This window comes from Pantherophis guttatus, chromosome 5, assembly GCF_059756535.1.
Source record: "Pantherophis guttatus breed Tessera chromosome 5, ASM5975653v1, whole genome shotgun sequence".
Taxonomy (NCBI): domain Eukaryota; kingdom Metazoa; phylum Chordata; class Lepidosauria; order Squamata; family Colubridae; genus Pantherophis; species Pantherophis guttatus.
The window spans coordinates 19739865-19756822 of NC_142067.1; the positions used below are offsets into that span (position 1 = coordinate 19739865).

A 16958-nucleotide genomic window follows, 5' to 3' on the forward strand; every position below is an offset into this window, starting at 1 on the left:
TGGCACTGCTTTGAACCAAAGATGTTATATTACCTGTCAAAATGTCCCTTTGTTGCTTCTACTCTGAAACCATTCCAGGCCTGCTCCTGCATTAGGTACAAATACATTTCTTTGTTTCATTATATTGAGCACATGCTCTGTGTTTGTTTGAGAATAGAATAGAATAGAATAGAATAGAATAGAATAGAATAGAATAGAATAGAATAGAATAGAATAGAATAGAATAGAGGTTATTTTTATTGGCCAAGTGTGATTGGACACACAAGGAATTTGTCTTGGTGCATATGCTCTCAGTGTACATAAAAAGAAAAGATAGTTCCTCAAGAATTATATGGTACAACATTTAATGATAGTCATAGGGTACAAATAAGCAATCAGGAAATAATATCAACATAAATTGTACGGATACAAGCAACAAAGTTACAGATATACAGTCATAAATGGAAGGAGATGGGTGGTGAGAACAATGAGAAGATTAATAGTAGTGCAGACTTAGTAAATAGTTTGACAGTGTTGAGGGAATTATTTGTTTAGCAGAGTGATGGCATTCGGGAAAAAATTGTTCTTGTGTCTAGTTGTTCTGGTGTGCAGTGTTCTATAGCGTCGTTTTGAGGGTAGGAGTCGAAACAGTTTATGTCCAGGATGCGAGGGGTCTGTAAATATTTTCACAGCCCTTTTTTTGACTCGTGCAGTATACAGAGCCTCAATGGAAGGCAGGTTGATAGCAATTATTTTTTCTGCAGTTCTAATTATCCTCTGGAGTCTGTGTCTGTCTTGTTGGGTTGCAGAACCAAACCAGACAGTTATAGAGTTGGGTTGCAGAACCAAACCAGGCAGATGACAGACTCAATAATTCCTCTGTAGAATTGTATCAGCAGCTTCTTGGGCAGTTTGAGCTTTCTGACTTGGCACAGAAAGAACATTCTTTGTTGTGCTTTTTTGATGACATTTTTTTTTTGATGATGATGATTTGATGATCAAATCCCTACAATCAGGTATTCCTATGATGTTTGTTTTGGCCTGCCCCAGGCACGCAGGACCAGAATTCACTGTAACCCACTAGTTTTGCTAAATAAAATAGTCATTTATATCCTTCCATAAGTTTGACATTTCTCAATTGTTCCACTGCATACGAGTGTATCAAATCAGATGCTTTCAGTATTTGATCACATCTCCTAGAACGGTGATGGCTAACCTTTTCGGGACCAAGTGCCCAAAGCACGCACATGCACGCCTGAATTCACATGAGCACCCAAACCCCTCGCATGCGCCCCGCCCCATACAAGCCCCCCCACTCCCATCATATGAGCGGCAGAGACCTGAAGACCAGCTGGCCGGCGGGAGGCGCATGTGCTGAACTGGGGCGCAACAGAGCTGAACTGGGGCAATGGCTCATGTGCCATCAGAGAGGGCGCTGCGTGCCACCTCTGGCACGCATGCATTGGATCGCCATCACGCTCCTAGAACCAACAGATCTGTAAATTGCAAGGATGATTGTGAAATCTGATCATCAAGCTAGAATTTAATAAATCGAGGAAGGAAAAGCCTCTCTCCTCTCAGCATGTAAAAGTGGTATTTATTTTTAAAAAAATATAAACACAACACCAAAAGCCAAATGTAAACACGGTAACCAACCATGTTTTAGAAATACCCATGGAAATAATTTTATCAATAAATCCCATCCAAGACACAGCTGCCTCTGTGGAACTGTGAAGGCATCACTGCTTTTCAAGAACCACACACCAGTTTCCTTGGTCATAGTAACTTCCTTGCAGCTTTATGCAGTCTAGTTGTTTACACAGCTGTTCCAGTTCACCTTCATAGAAGACGTGGTAATAGCGGTGAAAAACAGGGTTGGGTTCTGGAGCATAGGTAGAGCCATCCAGAGGCTGACAAAGCTTGGCATGTCTTGTCTTTTTCTTTATCCCATCTTTCAGGTGCCAAGGGACCAAGACATCTTGAGTTTCAAAGGAAGTTCTATTTGTATGAACTGGAAGGCTGGCAGGAACTCCCTGGTTTGGACTGTTGCTCGTCCCATTAGGCTGATTACAGCCCTTGCTAGGCTGTGCCAAACCTTGGCATTCAGTGCTGCCTGTTTTTTTTAGCGTGTCGCTGACAGCTTTGCCAAGCCTTTTATTGCTAGTTTTTTCCCCTTTCAGATACTTTGACTTCTGCTCCTTGTATTCCTGTTCCATGGCCCAAACGTAAACAAGTGCTTTTCCACCAGGTCTCAGCAGCCGAGTTAGTTCACAGAGCACAGCCAGCCTCCTCTCCTAGTCAAGGGGGAGAAACACAGATAGTCACCCTAAAGGTAAAAGGTAACAAACTAAAAACCGTACTCAGAACAAAAACAAAATACAAGACCGAGCTCAGAGAATTAGGAGCTACTATACTATTCTGCAGTCTGTTTACTTCTACTTTTTAAATTATACATCTTTCATGCTTTTCAGCTATTTAATAGTATTATATATCAATGAAATTAATATAATAGAATGAATATACAATTAAATATTTATTTTTTTAAAATTCAGCCAACAATAAAATAATCAAACCTATAGAACAAGGAACAGCTACCAGAACATGTAAACAACTTTATTGAAAGAAAGAACCATTTTAATTACGGGTAGTCCTCAATTTACAACCGGTTGTTGCTTAACGACCAATTGAAGTCATGACAGACTTATGACCACCTTCAGAGTCCCAAGAACTGTCCATGCCCTGAGGTCACATGACTGCATTTTGGGTGCTCAGGAACTGCATCAACAGCGGATTGCAGCATCCTGCAGTCATGAGATTACAGTTGATGATGTTTTTGTTGGAAACAGCATTTACTTTCAGCTTCCATGAAAAAAACACCCATTGCGAATAATGATTTACTTAACGACTGTGGTGTTTGCTTTACGGCTGCTGCTGCAAAAAATATATATAAAATCAGGAGTGGCCACATGGAGATTCACTTAATCACTGGCATGACTTATGACCACAATTGCAAGCTTAATTACAGGACTATCTGTAAAACATAACAAAATAGATCTCTAGTAAGGGAGCCCCCTCTTAAGGGAGCCCCCATGAGCTTCCTTAACTGTACTACCCTGTTCCCCCAAAATAAGACATCCCCTGATATTAAGCCCAATCGGGCTTTTGAGCACATGGCAATAAAGCCAAGCGCTTATTTCAGGGTTCAAAAAAATATAAGACAGGGTCTTATTTTTGGGAAAACACGGTAGAAATTTTAGCAGGGCACGTAACTGAGTTTCCTTTGAAAACAGGGAAGTGATGGCAGGTCTAATTGGGCAAAAGAGGTCTTCCAACAGCTAAGCTAAAACCCTTTATGTTCTGACATTTACAAAAAAAAATATTGTGATGTAGCTAGCAAAACTGAGAACCACAACATGCAAGTTCTACAATCTGTTCACATTCAGAATAGCAAAAAGCTTATGCCAGGGGTGGGCAACTGTAGCCCTTTTACAACCTGTGGACTTCAACTCCTTTTACAAACTGTGGAGTTGAAGTCCACAGGTTGTAAAAGGGCCACAATTGCCCACCCTTGGTTATGCCATATTGGCTAAAACCTAGCTTATCAAAGTTAACTTGGAGAACGAAGTCTTGCCAAAAAGATTCAGAAGGATCTCATATCACAATACAACACTTGACTCATAATTTGCTTCAATAGACACATCTCCAGTGAGGTTGAAACAGGATCACTGCTAAGTGGTCCAACGCATGCTTTGTGTACAAAGTTTCAGATTTAGCAGCAGTGTCTTCAGGAAACAAAAACTTAAGATAATATGCCAGAGAACGTGAAGAATCACCGCCAATCAGAAAAGACAGAATTGAGGGATTTTTATTGCAGACTGTCTGTACGGGGATGTTAAGAAACAGAAAAACATTAGTGGTACAGGAATTTCACAGGATGGGAATGTCTTTTCCATTTTCTTTCTTGCCCCCAATCCCACCCCAGAAAATAGTTATAGACAATAAAAAAAAATATGGTAGACCTTAATACAATGGCGCCAATAACTGTGATGTAAAAATCAAGGGAGCAATCTGGAAGTTCTTTGGGAGCTTCAAAAATGGAACTGGGAATCACAGCTCCCTGGGATGAAAACAGCAACAACAACAACAGCAACAATAACAACAACCATGAAACAGAAGGATAAACTACTGTATATTACAATGTTTCTACTTTTAGGCAGTTTTTACCTACCACTGTTGAAAAATGATGGATGACCGCAATGGATATGCAAGCATCACAAGAACCACTCCGTATTGGCACAGTGAGTGCATCGCACACAAAAGCCTGAAATTCCTTTTCTCCACAGATGTCTACCAGAGTCTTACTATGGTCACAGCCCAACTGTTAAAATTAAAAAAAAAAAAAGAAAGTGTGAGAAGGCTGTACACAAACTAGGAATGAATATTAAAATTCTGTAGCTTTTCAGAAATAAGCAATAGTCAAGAGAGCCCCCGTTTTCTAGATCCAATATTGAAATGTGGTTAACTTTTATCTCTTTAGGGAAGAACCAAAATAATGATCTCAGTGCTGGATTAACAGCGGGCACACATGCTTCTTCAGTGAAAGGAACAGTAACAGCTGGCTGCCCAGATGTGAAGGACTGTAAACTCCAAATTACACCTGCTGGTATCAAAGCTCTTAAGTTTCTCTCTTTTGTGCTATTGTTTTAACACAATCCACCACACTGATTGCCTTGATTTATAAGCCTGCTTTTACCCCCCCCCCCCCATCAAGATTTATGAGATAATTCAATATTAGCTGCATTTTATAGACGGTGAGTTTACCAACTCTGTGTAAATGGTATCAAAAACAAACTATTGTTTGAACCCCCAGTACCATTAAGAAACCAGTTCTCTTTCCCGTTCTGGCCATCATCGATCTGGAATCCAATTGACATGACTAAAAGTAGGATTTACATTTTAATTCCATTTTCCATTATCATCTGATAGTCACAGAAGCAACAGGAAATGGATCCTAACTGATCCTGTGGTCCATGTTTCCCCCAGGGAAAGGGAATATTTTCTCACCTCTTCCACCAATTGCATTCCTGCTAGAGTAAAGGTAAAGGTTCTCCTCGCACATATGTGCTAGTCATTCCTGACTCTAGGGGGCAGTGCTCATCTCCGTTTCAAAGCTGAAGAGCCAGCACTGTCCGAAGACATCTCCGTGGTCATGTGGCCGGCATGACCAAATGCCAAAGGCGCACGGAACGCTGTTACCCTCCCACCAAAGGTGGTCCCTATTTTTCTACTTGCATTTTTTACATGCTTTCGAACTGATAGGTTGGCAGAAGCTGGGACAAGGAACGGGAGCTCACCCTCTTACGCGGCACTAGGGATTCGAACCACTGAATCGCTGAACTTTCGATCAATAAGCTCAACATCTTAGCCACTGAGCCATCGCATCCCTATTCCTGCTATATGTTCTGTCAATTTGCCAATTGTTTTTTAAAAGTGGGGGGGAGGAAGGATAGCAAAGAGAGCAAACATATGCCCTTTTTTAAAAAAAATTCTTTTTCTCCAGCTAGACAATTCACTCAGGAATGCTTGCAGCAATATTAACTCTGGCCTTGTTTATTTGAAATACATTCTGCTGCCCCGCTTCTCTTCTGTAAGACACTCAAAGCAGCTTGGAATAAAATCAATACACATACAGTTATTCATTCAGCAGAGGACATCAAAATTACAACGAATACAAGGCATAGTAGGCTAGGCTGAGCACAGTTTCACCCACCGTCTAGTCAATTTCCACTAGAGATGGCCTTAACAACACATCTTTCACGAGAACTGTACTCTGAAAACGGATAAAGGTTACCTTTTAACTAGATCGCTTGCGCATGTGCAGAGCATATTTGATGACATCCGGGTGGGTGGGCGGAGCTTCCCGCCACTGTAGCAACCCACCACTGAACTGGAGCCACTTAGCTGCTCTTACTGCCTACCTTCCAATTTTACTTTTGACAATTTGACTATTTTATAACTAAAAATATAATTAGCAACCAGCCAGGTTAATAGGAGATAACTTCAGATTGAGTCTATTTGTCACTGGTAATGTATCTCTACAAAGCTATCCTCTTTGCTTCAGGCTGACCTGAACCACAAGTTCCTTCCGACTATCTTCATTGATAGGACAGTATTCAAGCTTATGAGGAATATAAACCACGGTTCTAAAAACTACTCAGAGCAATTTTTGGCAGTGATTGTAAATACTGAAGAACTCCTACCCCTAATAAACTTGTTCTTATTCAAGTAGATTTATCTAAATTTTGGAACAAGCTAGTCTCAACAGGCAGAACAGCCCATCTATAGCAGGGATCTCCAACCTTGGCAATTTTAAGACTTGTGGACTTCAACTCCCAAAATTCCTCAGCCAGCTTTGCTGGCTGAGGAATTCTGGGAGTTGCAGTCTACAAGTCTTAATGTTACCAAGGTTGGAGACCTCTGACCTATAGAATTCACAGAGATATTTGCTTTTGGTCTGAAATCCGAGTTGTTGGTTCTTTTTTAAATAATCTATGGCATGAAAAGGGCATTTATACTGTTGCTGTTAGACAGCTATATAGTTGTATTCCTCCCTTTTTTTCCAATCAGTAAGAAGTTCAGAGGCGGTCTGAATGAGGTTTATTAATTTACTAGCAACTGTATGTTTCCTATCGCAGCCCAGTTCAAACAGCATGGAAACACACAGCAGGAGAGATCACTTTAATTTTCAATCTCAAGAAAAGGAGCACTGTAGCACTCTCATCTGACCTTCAGATCGCATCAACCTGGAATGGCTTTGTGGATAGCTTTGGAAGGCCAGCAGGATTGTAGCTCAAACACTTCTACTGTATTATTGCTATCAATTTGAGAGTAGCAGCTATAGAATGAAGGAGATTTGAAAAGGAAGCACCGGACTGAATCCCAAGTAGTTTTTTCCATTGGTGCAAGAAACAAGCAAGCTTGGTAATTCTGCCCCACATGTCAAGGTTCCAAGAAACACCCCCAACAAAAGAAGACTCCAAGGCTTCCCTCAAAGTTCCATTTTATTGAAGATGTCATATTGGCACATCTGGGGAAACCTGAATCTGAAAACTTCCACGTTTTCCCCACCCAAAAGAAAGTTCAAGTCCCTGCCCAGCACCCACATGTCCATCACATGATCCAATCAGGCACCATCCAAAACTGAAGAAACCTCCCAGTCCCCTCATGGCAGCTGCAAGGCACCGTGGCCTTGACTCTCTGAGAAAAGAATGTTATTTTGACTATATATCACCCATGCTCTATACCTATGATGGCGAAGCTATGGCACGCGTGCCACAGGTGGCACGCGGAGCCATATCGGTGGGCACGCAAGCGCTGCCCTAGCTTAGCCGGCCAACTGATTTTTGAGCCTTCAGGGCCCACCGGAAGTCAGGAAACAGGCCCATTTCCTGCCTCCAGAGGGCCTCGAGGGGGGGAGAGGCTGTTTTTGCCCTCCCCAGACTCTAAGAAAGTTTCTGAGCTGGGGAGGGCGAAAACGGGCCTACCTTGCCACTGCGTGCCAAAAGCGGTGGAAGCGTGGTGGGGTTGCATGCACGGGGGGCAGGGGGCATTGAATTATGGATATGGGCACACATGTGCATGACCCTCCCGTGTCCCCCCCCTTTTGGCATGCGATGGCAAAAAGATTAGCCATCACTGCTCTATACAATCCCCCCTCCCATTTTCCCACAGTAGAAAAATGTGGCAGGCCTGAAGGCCCAATTGTAAAAGATGGCTTCCAAGTCTGACACCATACTTGGAGCCTAAAATCTAGTATGGACCTCAGGGATACCTTCTGCAATGCTTGCTGGGCCCCATGTCCTACCTGGTTTTATTACTTTTTAGATTCTTTTTCAAAAAAAACCAGAAAGCTAACACTGAATTGCAAAGCAAACTGTCAGGCTCAAGCATTGCCTTTATTTCAAATAATGTCACTTCTACATGGACCCATAAAAGCTGGAAAGGGAGACTGGAAATTTTACTATTTTGCCTTTGGATAAATAGGTGACTAAGTACATCCCCTATGGCAGCCTTTTGTGAGAATGCATATAACACACTCTCAAAATTTAGGAACATGCACTAAACCTCCATAAGTTGTGGCTCCTGATTTATACTCTCCTGCAATATATTACACTATTTCCAAAAATCCCACAATGCTTTCTGAACATAAAGGTAATATATAAAATACCCACACACACATACACATCTTCCAATGATGTTTCAGAGGTTGCCAATTTAAGGTGACCAAGTAAAGCCCCACTTTATGAGTGAAATAAACCTATTAATTTTTTATTCATAGATTATATAAACTTATGGTTATTCATAATCATCATGGCAATCCAGGAATCAGTCTGTTTACAGGCAAGATATTATATTTGCAAAGAGGAAATAAATTATATATAAAAAATTTATTACAGTAAAAAACCAACAACACAGGGAATCATGTAAATCTGTACCACAGATTTCTTGCTATGAATATAAAAGTTGATCTACAAGACTAATTTTAGTTGATGGATTAGCTGCTAGAAGACAATAAAAACAGAATGCAAAAGCTGTAAACTAGGTTTCATTCATGCACTTGCATATATCAGATGAAAACAATGCCATGTAAAGTCAACAGATGGGGCATACAAAAACCAATAAATAGTTTCCTTTGGTAACTCTAACAATTTACTCATTTGTTTTAACATAAATAGAATTTTTAATAACAGGTTATTTATTTTAGTGTTTCCAGCCAAGAGAGATTAAATTCTCAATTTAGTCAGCTTTAACTGCCAGTTACAAAGTGGTTTATTGACAGAATATATGCCAGATCTAATTTTCAAAGCAGATTTGCTCCATTTCATTAAAGGGAAAGAGCTGTAAGAAAAAAAAACCAATATTCCACATTTCAGTTTTGTTGGATTAGGGTAAATGTAAAGTGCACGCCAGTTGTACATAATATGTACGGCATTTCAAAGATTTGCCGTAACTGGGAAATCTTTATTGCTGATAGTGCCAATTTCATTACTGGGTATGATCGTAAAGACTTTGATTTTAATTAAGAACATTTACAGCACCAGAGCCCACCATCTGCAGAACAGATTGCACTCCAAACAAACAAATTGGTCCATTCTGGTGTTTACAAAGTCTAAAAGTATTTTTCATGACTCGCTGAAAAAGAGAATGTTAAAACAGTAATGAAAAGAATTTCTAACAAGGAGTCCTGTTAGATAATTTAGAGCTGGGAGAAAGGGATGGAATTTGATCCTTCATGTGAACATCTCAGCAACTAAATAGAGACTCAAGAGCAGTGGTGAAATCTAAAATTTGTTACTACCGGTTCTGTGGCCGTGGCTTGATGGGGGGGGGGTGTTAATGTGACTAGGTGGGTGTGACCAATTTTTTTTTTTTTACTTTTAAAACCATTTTTTCTACAACCTCTTCGGTGAAGAGGTTGTAAAAAAATGCTTTCAAAAGGCTCTGATGATCCCAGCTGAGTTGCCTGATCAGCAGAGGGTTTTTTTAAAAACCCTCTGACGATCAGGCAACTCAGCTTGGTCATCAGAGCCATTTAAAAGAAAAAAAGCCTCTGATGATCACGTGGCTCAGCTGGGCATGGCGGGGGGCAGGGATTTTTGCTACCGGTTCTCCGAACCACCCACCTCCATCGCTACCGGATTGGGTGATCCGGTCCGAACCGGGAGCATTTCACCCCTGCTCAAGAGGTTCTTGGTTCTTGCATAAAGAGACGAAATTCCACTCAGCTTAATCACTTTCTGCTGTCCCAAGTAAGAACAGTAAAAATGGACAGAGAAGAAGAATTCAATCAAAAAGACAACCCTGAGATGACCTTGCAAGAGACAACAACACTGTGGTGTGATGAAATGTAATGAGCTATATAGCTTAGCTAACCAAGAGGAATAAAGCATATGACAGCCAGAATATGAAATCCTAATTTGCATCTAAATTATATCAAATAATTGCGAAGTCAGGCTTAGTTGTAACGTCCTATGTAGTGAATCCACTGTCCAAAACAAAAAGATTAGATCTTGCAATAAAAATAAAAATACTTTGGAGCATCGATTATTTCAAGTGTGATAAAAATACAAAGGATATGCCATCTCCGGAGGAAATTTCCCTTTGGCATAAATGTGATGAATACTGGATGCACGTCCATGGAAACTGCAAAGAGATGATTACTGCAAACTTGCATTTTATCATTTCCCACAACTAATGCTGTGATCTCATTCAGATTATCAGAAGTTATTTTAACATTTTTCTAACTAATTAACTTTCTTCCTCTCTCGACATGCTTCTGTGATCAGGATTTATTCCGAGACGAACTTCAGTCCAGCAGCCGATTTGGAATGCCAAGGCTGAACATTGGAATATGTGCAATAATGCAGATGAATACCGATGAGCTTTTTTTCCGACAGTGGTACAATCACCCAGCTTGGCAACAAGATGTTCTGCATTTGATATGCTATTTGTATTCATACCCTGAATGTAAGGCAAAGACAGAAGGGAGAGATGCAACCTTGAACGATGTGGCAGCCCGTATGAACAAATGGGAACAGAAAAGCAGGAAGTTCAGAGGATGCAGAAGAGCTTCCGCTGTGAGATTAAAGATGATGCAGGATAGAAAGCAGTGCCACGTGTAATGGGGACAGATGAAGCCAGCAGCTGAAAAAGGTCACACTGCAACTGATGAAAGAATAGTGGAGAATTTCATTGTTCAGTTAAGGAGGTATAGACCCCCATGGACTTCAACTCCTAGAGATCATGAGCCAACCATGTCCACAAGTCATAAAGTGGCCATAGTTGCTCACCCTTCAGTTAAGAGTATGTCCAGGAAGCGTAGGCTCTTATTTCTTTTTCCCCTTGTGAATTTAATTCCTGAAATATATTCATGATTCTTTGGTGTGTGTTCTTTTTTGATCATGGCAAAAATGTCAACTACATAGTGTGAATAGCTGGGGATGTATCTTTAGGAGTACTCCTGATCAGTGGTGAAATTCAAATTTTTTTACTGCCAGGTCTGTGGGTGTGGCTTGGTGGGCGAGGTATGGCTTGGTGGGTGTGGCTTGGTGGGCGTGGCAGGGGAAGGATACTGCAAAATCTCCATTCCCACCCCACTCTGGAGCCAGCCAGAGGGTATTTGCTGTTCTCCGAACTACTCAAAATTTCCGTTACTGGTTCTCCAGAACCTGTCAGAACCTGCTAAATTTCACCCCTGCTCCTGATTCCAGATGTTACATTACTGTCTGTACTAAGAATCCTGAAATAGAAGGTTATTCCTCTGATCTGTTTTCATTTATAAGTTGATATTTTGGGCTGGCTACTGATATTAGTAATACTGCTGCTTCATTGTTATGTCATTGTTATTTTATGGCTAACATTTGAATCTTGTCCATGTACAGGTAGTCCTCAACTTACGATCACAATTGAGCCTAAAATTTCTGTTGTTCAGTGAGACATTTGGCAAGTGAGTTTTGCCCCATTTTATGACTTTTCTTGCCACAGTTGTTACGTGAATCACTGGAGTTAGTAAGTTAGTAACCTGGTAGGTGAATCTGGCTTCCCCATTGTCTTTGCTTGTCATAAGGTCACAAAAGGTGATCACATGACTTTGGAACACAGCAAAAATCACAAATATGAACCAGATGCCAAGCATCTGAATTTGGATCACATGATTATGGGGATGCTGCAAAATGAAAAACAGTCGTAAGTCACATTTTTCAGTGCAATTAACAGATTTACAGATTGAGTTGGAAGGGACCTTGTAGGTCATCTAGTCCAACCCCCTGCCCAAGCAGGACCATTTCTGACAAATGGCAGTCTCTGGTATCATCACCTCTACCTGAGGCATTCTGTTTTGGCAACCAAATTTATGATCAGTGGCAGGGGCAGCTATTTTATTTATTAGTTATTACTTTTGTAGGACCAATACAATCATCCGAAATTTTACCCATCTACTGTATATCACTCAAAGCTCTATCCATCTCCATCTCACTTATAACTTTGAATGGTCACTAAACAAACTGTTGTAAGTCGAAGACTATCTGTATTTTTTCTATATAGAAGTTGGCTCTAAAATGACCATCAAAAACTACAACAACATTAAAATACAATCTTGAGGAGAAAGTGACTTCTAGTTTACCCCTCAGATGATGGAAGTGGCATTTACTAAATAGCAGTAAAGAGCCATTTTCAGTCACTTCCCAGGTGATGAACCTCATGAATAAAAAAATGCTTTCAGAACTCATGCCCCTACATTAAATACAACTATTAAAAATAATCGGATGATTTTTACTTCACAAAAATCATCCTTCAGAAAAATTAATGAAAAAACCATTTTCCTTAGATTTTCTTCAATAAAATAGGGGATAGAATATACAAAAGAATAGCTTCTGCCCCATTTTTGGTCTCGGCATTTCTTTAGACCAGAAAAGAAAGAACTCAAAATGTTATGGTTTCATCCTAGACTGTAGCCATATTTTAGCAGTAGCCCCATTTATTTCTATTATCGAAGTAGCAATTAAGATATAAAATGCAGAAGAGAATAATTGTAAGGGACCATGCAACTCAGGAGAGATTAATTACTTATCCAAGTTCAGGGAACAAAAAAGAACATGAGATGCTGTGGGCATTTAGCTCTACTTCATAATAACTAACTCCATCAGGTGGAATTAAATCATTTAAGTCCATTGAAATCTGATTGATGTAATGTATCAGAAAGCTAATGGAGAGAGAACTACATCTAATTTTGAAATCCAGCCACCAAATGAAATTATGTGGCTCCCCAGAGAAATATCTCAGCTATAACTAATAGCATGAGAGTCTTGAAAAAACAAATTAAATTCTGGCAAATGCATACAAACACAGCAAGGAGGATGACAGCATGCAGAGAAAAAGAGAGAAATTCCATTGGTCTACTTGTTCTGAATCAGGCCTTTAACAGTTGCCTCACGTAAAGCTTTGTTTTTCACCACAGAGAAAGCCGTATCACCTTTTTTAGGGGGTAAAAGATGCTATGTTGAAAATGAGAAGCCTATCTCTTGCTGGCAGATGCGTTTCCGGCAACTTCCATTATACTTTTAAGCTTTCACTGTTTGCTGTTTCTAGTCTTTAATCTCCAAGATACTTTTAGTTTCTTGGCTGCTAATAAAATCTGAGTATCCAAGCTTCCCACGAGCGAGCCCTTGGTATTCTGTGGAGCAGAAATGAAATCCATCAGTGGTTTTTACTACAAATGGCTGCCTGGAATGCCTCCAAGGCATTTCAAAACAACAGAACCATTTTCCATGATCTACCAAGGAGGGGAAAAAACCTCAGATTTATTTCATCAAATCTGAAAAGTGAGGTGTTTCAAGGTGCTTAGAAAGGCATTACCAAAGAGTTGGGTACAGTTGGGCACCTAACAAGGCTCCTGTCATGGAGGTAAGAGTGTTCTCCCCCCTTCTTCTGCTATCTCCTGTTCACTTTTCACCTGCAGTCTTGCAAGGGAACAAGGAAAAGGAGCTATAATTGCCTTGACCTTTCCCACTGCAAAGCAATTCAAAATCAGCTCAGAGGGAAGAAGCACTGAACATACAATTAGCAACAGAGAGAGAGGATGGTGGTGAATCAGCTCACAGAGAGGGAACTGAGGCAATCTTGTTGAAGGATCTCAACGATATGTTGCTGATACTGAACTAATTCACATACTACACTAAACCCATGATAGCGAACCTATGGCACATGTGCCACAGGTGGCACGAAGAGCCCTTTTTGCGGGCACCCCAGCTGTCATCCCAGCCCAGCGCCACCGTGCATGCGCGTACACCTCCCACTGGCCAGCTGGTCTTCTGGTCTCTGCTGCGCATGTGCATGGGGCGGGGCCTTCTCCGATCTCCACAGGTTCCCCCCAGCGCTCCCTATCTTTCTCCTCCATTTCTGCCACCCATGCCTTCCCCAGTCTCCGCAGGTTCCCTCCCAGCGCGCCCTATCTTTCTGCCACCTGCACCAACCTGGAAGCCAAAACAAGGCATGGGGGGCATGCGCGGGGGGCACGGGGCACATGTGCGGGGGCACTCGCATTGCATTTTGAGGGTTTGGGCACATGTGCGTGCATCCGCGCATGTGCGGGCCAGGGGTGGGTTCTATTTACCTCCGCTACAGGTTTGCAACAGGAGCATGCGCGCTTCTGCGCATGCACAGATCGTTCATGATGACGTCCGGGTGGGTGGGCGGAGCCTCCCACCGCCATTATTACCGGTTCACAAGAACTGGATCAAACCGGGAGCATCCCACCACTGATGCAGGCGCACTTTGGGCACTCGGCACCAAAAAGGTTAACCATCACTGCACTAAGCCATGGTTTATCAAATAAATCATAATTGGCTGGAGTGATTTCACGGGCTTGCCAGAATCATTCTGAAAACCATGAATCTTTATGTTAAGGGTTTGCAAACATTTTTAGACCATGCAACTTGTTCGTTAGACTAAAAAATAGAACTCCCGATAAAGAGATACAATCTAGAGCAGTATTTCTCGACCTTGGCAACTATAAGATATATGGGCTTCAACTCCTAGAATTTGGGAATTGAAATCCATGTGATTAGGGGACTGGAGGCTAAAATATATGAAGAACAGTTGCAGGAATTGGATATGTTTAGTTTAATGAAAAGAAGGACTGTGGTGACATGATAGCAGTGTTGCAATATTTGAGGGGCTGCCACAAAGAAAATCGGGTCAACTTATTTTCCAAACACCTGAAAGGAAGACAAGAAGCAATGGATGGACACTAATCAAGAAGAAAAGCAACCTACGGTAGAACTAAGGAGAAATTTCCTGACAGTGAGAACAATTAACCAGCGGAATGACTTGCCTCCAGAAATTGTGAGTGCTCCAACTCTGGAAGTTTTTAATAAAAGATTTGACAACCATTTGTCTGACCTCTGTTATTCTGCTCTAGGAACAGAAAATTGGTGGTATTCAACTAATTTTCTTTTCTGCCTATCGTCTCTCTCAAGTCACAGAACACAAGAACACAGTTTGAAAAACCTCGCCTTATGCAACCAGCAGTGATCTTGTAGGGAAGATGGGGGAGGTGTAAAATTTTTAAAAATTGCACCAGGCAGGATGATTTCTATACTGCTTCAGACTAACAGGGTTCTAAGGAGTGTACAATTAATGGCTGCCCCATTTTGCGTCAGCAAAAGTTTAGGTGTGACCTTCTTTTCCCCTCTTTCACTTTTTCTCTATAATGACATTATAAAAATGTTGGAGTCTTTCAGAGTAAAGGTTTATTATTATCATTATTATCATCATCATCATCATCCTTGGCAGACACATTTATCTCGTTTCTATTCAATTACAAAATGTAAGTTGCTATTAAAATCTCCGCTATTACAATGCATCTGCTTTCAGCAATTTATTTTAAATCATGAGGAAACGATTGAATTATGAACAGGCATATTTATGCCTGAACGATGTAGCTTGGAAATAATTATTAGTTACATTGCAGACTCCAATCTTTGAGCAAGACCTATTGGACAGAAAAATCAGAGCATCTTAATGATAGACTCCCACAAAAAGAAAGTTTAAAAATGTAATATTTTCTTGCTTCCTCCAAAAATATGTTGATATTAAGAATGACCATTTGTTTTTGTTTTTTTGCTTTGGGAAGCTGTAATTTTTCACCTGTGACAAACTGTCTTTGACAATACCTACATATGAGAACCAGTGGTGAAATGTAAAATTTGTTGTTACGGGTTCTGTGGGCGTGACTTGGTGGGCATGGCTTGGTGGGGTCATGTGACTGGATGGGCGTGACCAACTTTTTTTTTTTTTTTTTTGCTTTTTTTAAGCATTTTTTTACTACCGGTTCGGCAAATAGGTAGTAAAAAATGCTTTAAAAAGTAAAAAAAAAGGTTCCAACGATCGTCAGAACCCTTTTTTTACTTTTTTAAAGCATTTTTTTACTACTGGTTTGCCCAAACCAGAGCGAACTGGTAGCATTTCACCCCTTATGAGAACTGACAACTAATGTACTCGTTTAAAAAAGTATTATATCCTTTTTAATGATCTTCATCTAGAGGGACTTTACATCATCTGCCTTTTTGTTCTTATAAGATTTCAGCCTACACATTATTTTGATTTGGATTTTTGGCTACTGCAATATGCAATGATGTTCATTGCCTGTAAACGTTGGGTTTGTTGACTTTGCAATGAATGTAAGATTCACTGCAAAGAAGTACCACAATACCCCAGGCCGCAGGCATCCATAACAAGCCACAATGATATTAAAATATTGTAAAAATCACTGCTGCATAAACTATGCAATTGTGCATCATGACATCAAAAGCAGGTGTGTAACTTGTGTTGCTTGCATGATAATGTCAATTTCTCCCCCTGATCACCCTTTGATTAGAGTGGAGTTATTCACTGAAATAATAGGGACATGGAAGTAAATATGAGAAGTCAACCTGAGACTCTTTGGCACTCTCCCACTGTCTATATAATATAGGAATCTCTAATTATTCCATTCATTTCTTGGCATCTTCATATAAAATTATTTTCCTGATAATAAGTATCTATAGAAATTAATAATAAGGGTTTTTTTAGTTTCAAGGATTTAACGAAGATTAACAAAGATCTAACAAAGAAAACAAAGATTTAGAGGATTCCATAAAAGGGGGGTCAACCTATTTTCCAAAGCACCAGAAAGCAAGACAAGAAACAATGGATGGAAACTAACCAAGGATAGAAGAAACCTAGAACTAAGGTGAAACTTCCTAACAGTGAGCACGATTAACCAGTGGAATAGCTTGCCTTCCGAAGTTATGGGTGCTCCATCAATGGAGTTTTTAAAGAAAAGACTGGACAGCCACTTGGAATGGTATAGAGTCTCGTGCTTGTTCAGGAGGTTGGATTGGAGGACCTCCAGTGCCCCTTCCAATCTGCTATTTTGTTAA

At 40.6% G+C, this 16958-nt stretch overlaps 1 protein-coding gene across 2 annotated transcripts in view; it reads right to left on the reverse strand.

The window, feature by feature from the left end:
- Nucleotides 1–327: 327 nt before the first annotated feature.
- Nucleotides 328–16958, reverse strand: part of ALKBH8 (alkB homolog 8, tRNA methyltransferase) — a 66223-nt gene continuing 49592 nt past the window's right edge. For both annotated transcript variants that reach the window (XM_087894647.1, XM_034409479.2), the window contains exons 11-12: nt 4208–4357; nt 328–2273 (exon numbers count right to left, since the gene is read on the reverse strand). In XM_087894647.1, the coding sequence (XP_087750773.1) occupies nt 1719–2273; nt 4208–4357 (705 nt within the window). In that variant the 3' untranslated portion in view covers nt 328–1718. The remainder of the gene's footprint in view (nt 2274–4207; nt 4358–16958) is intronic.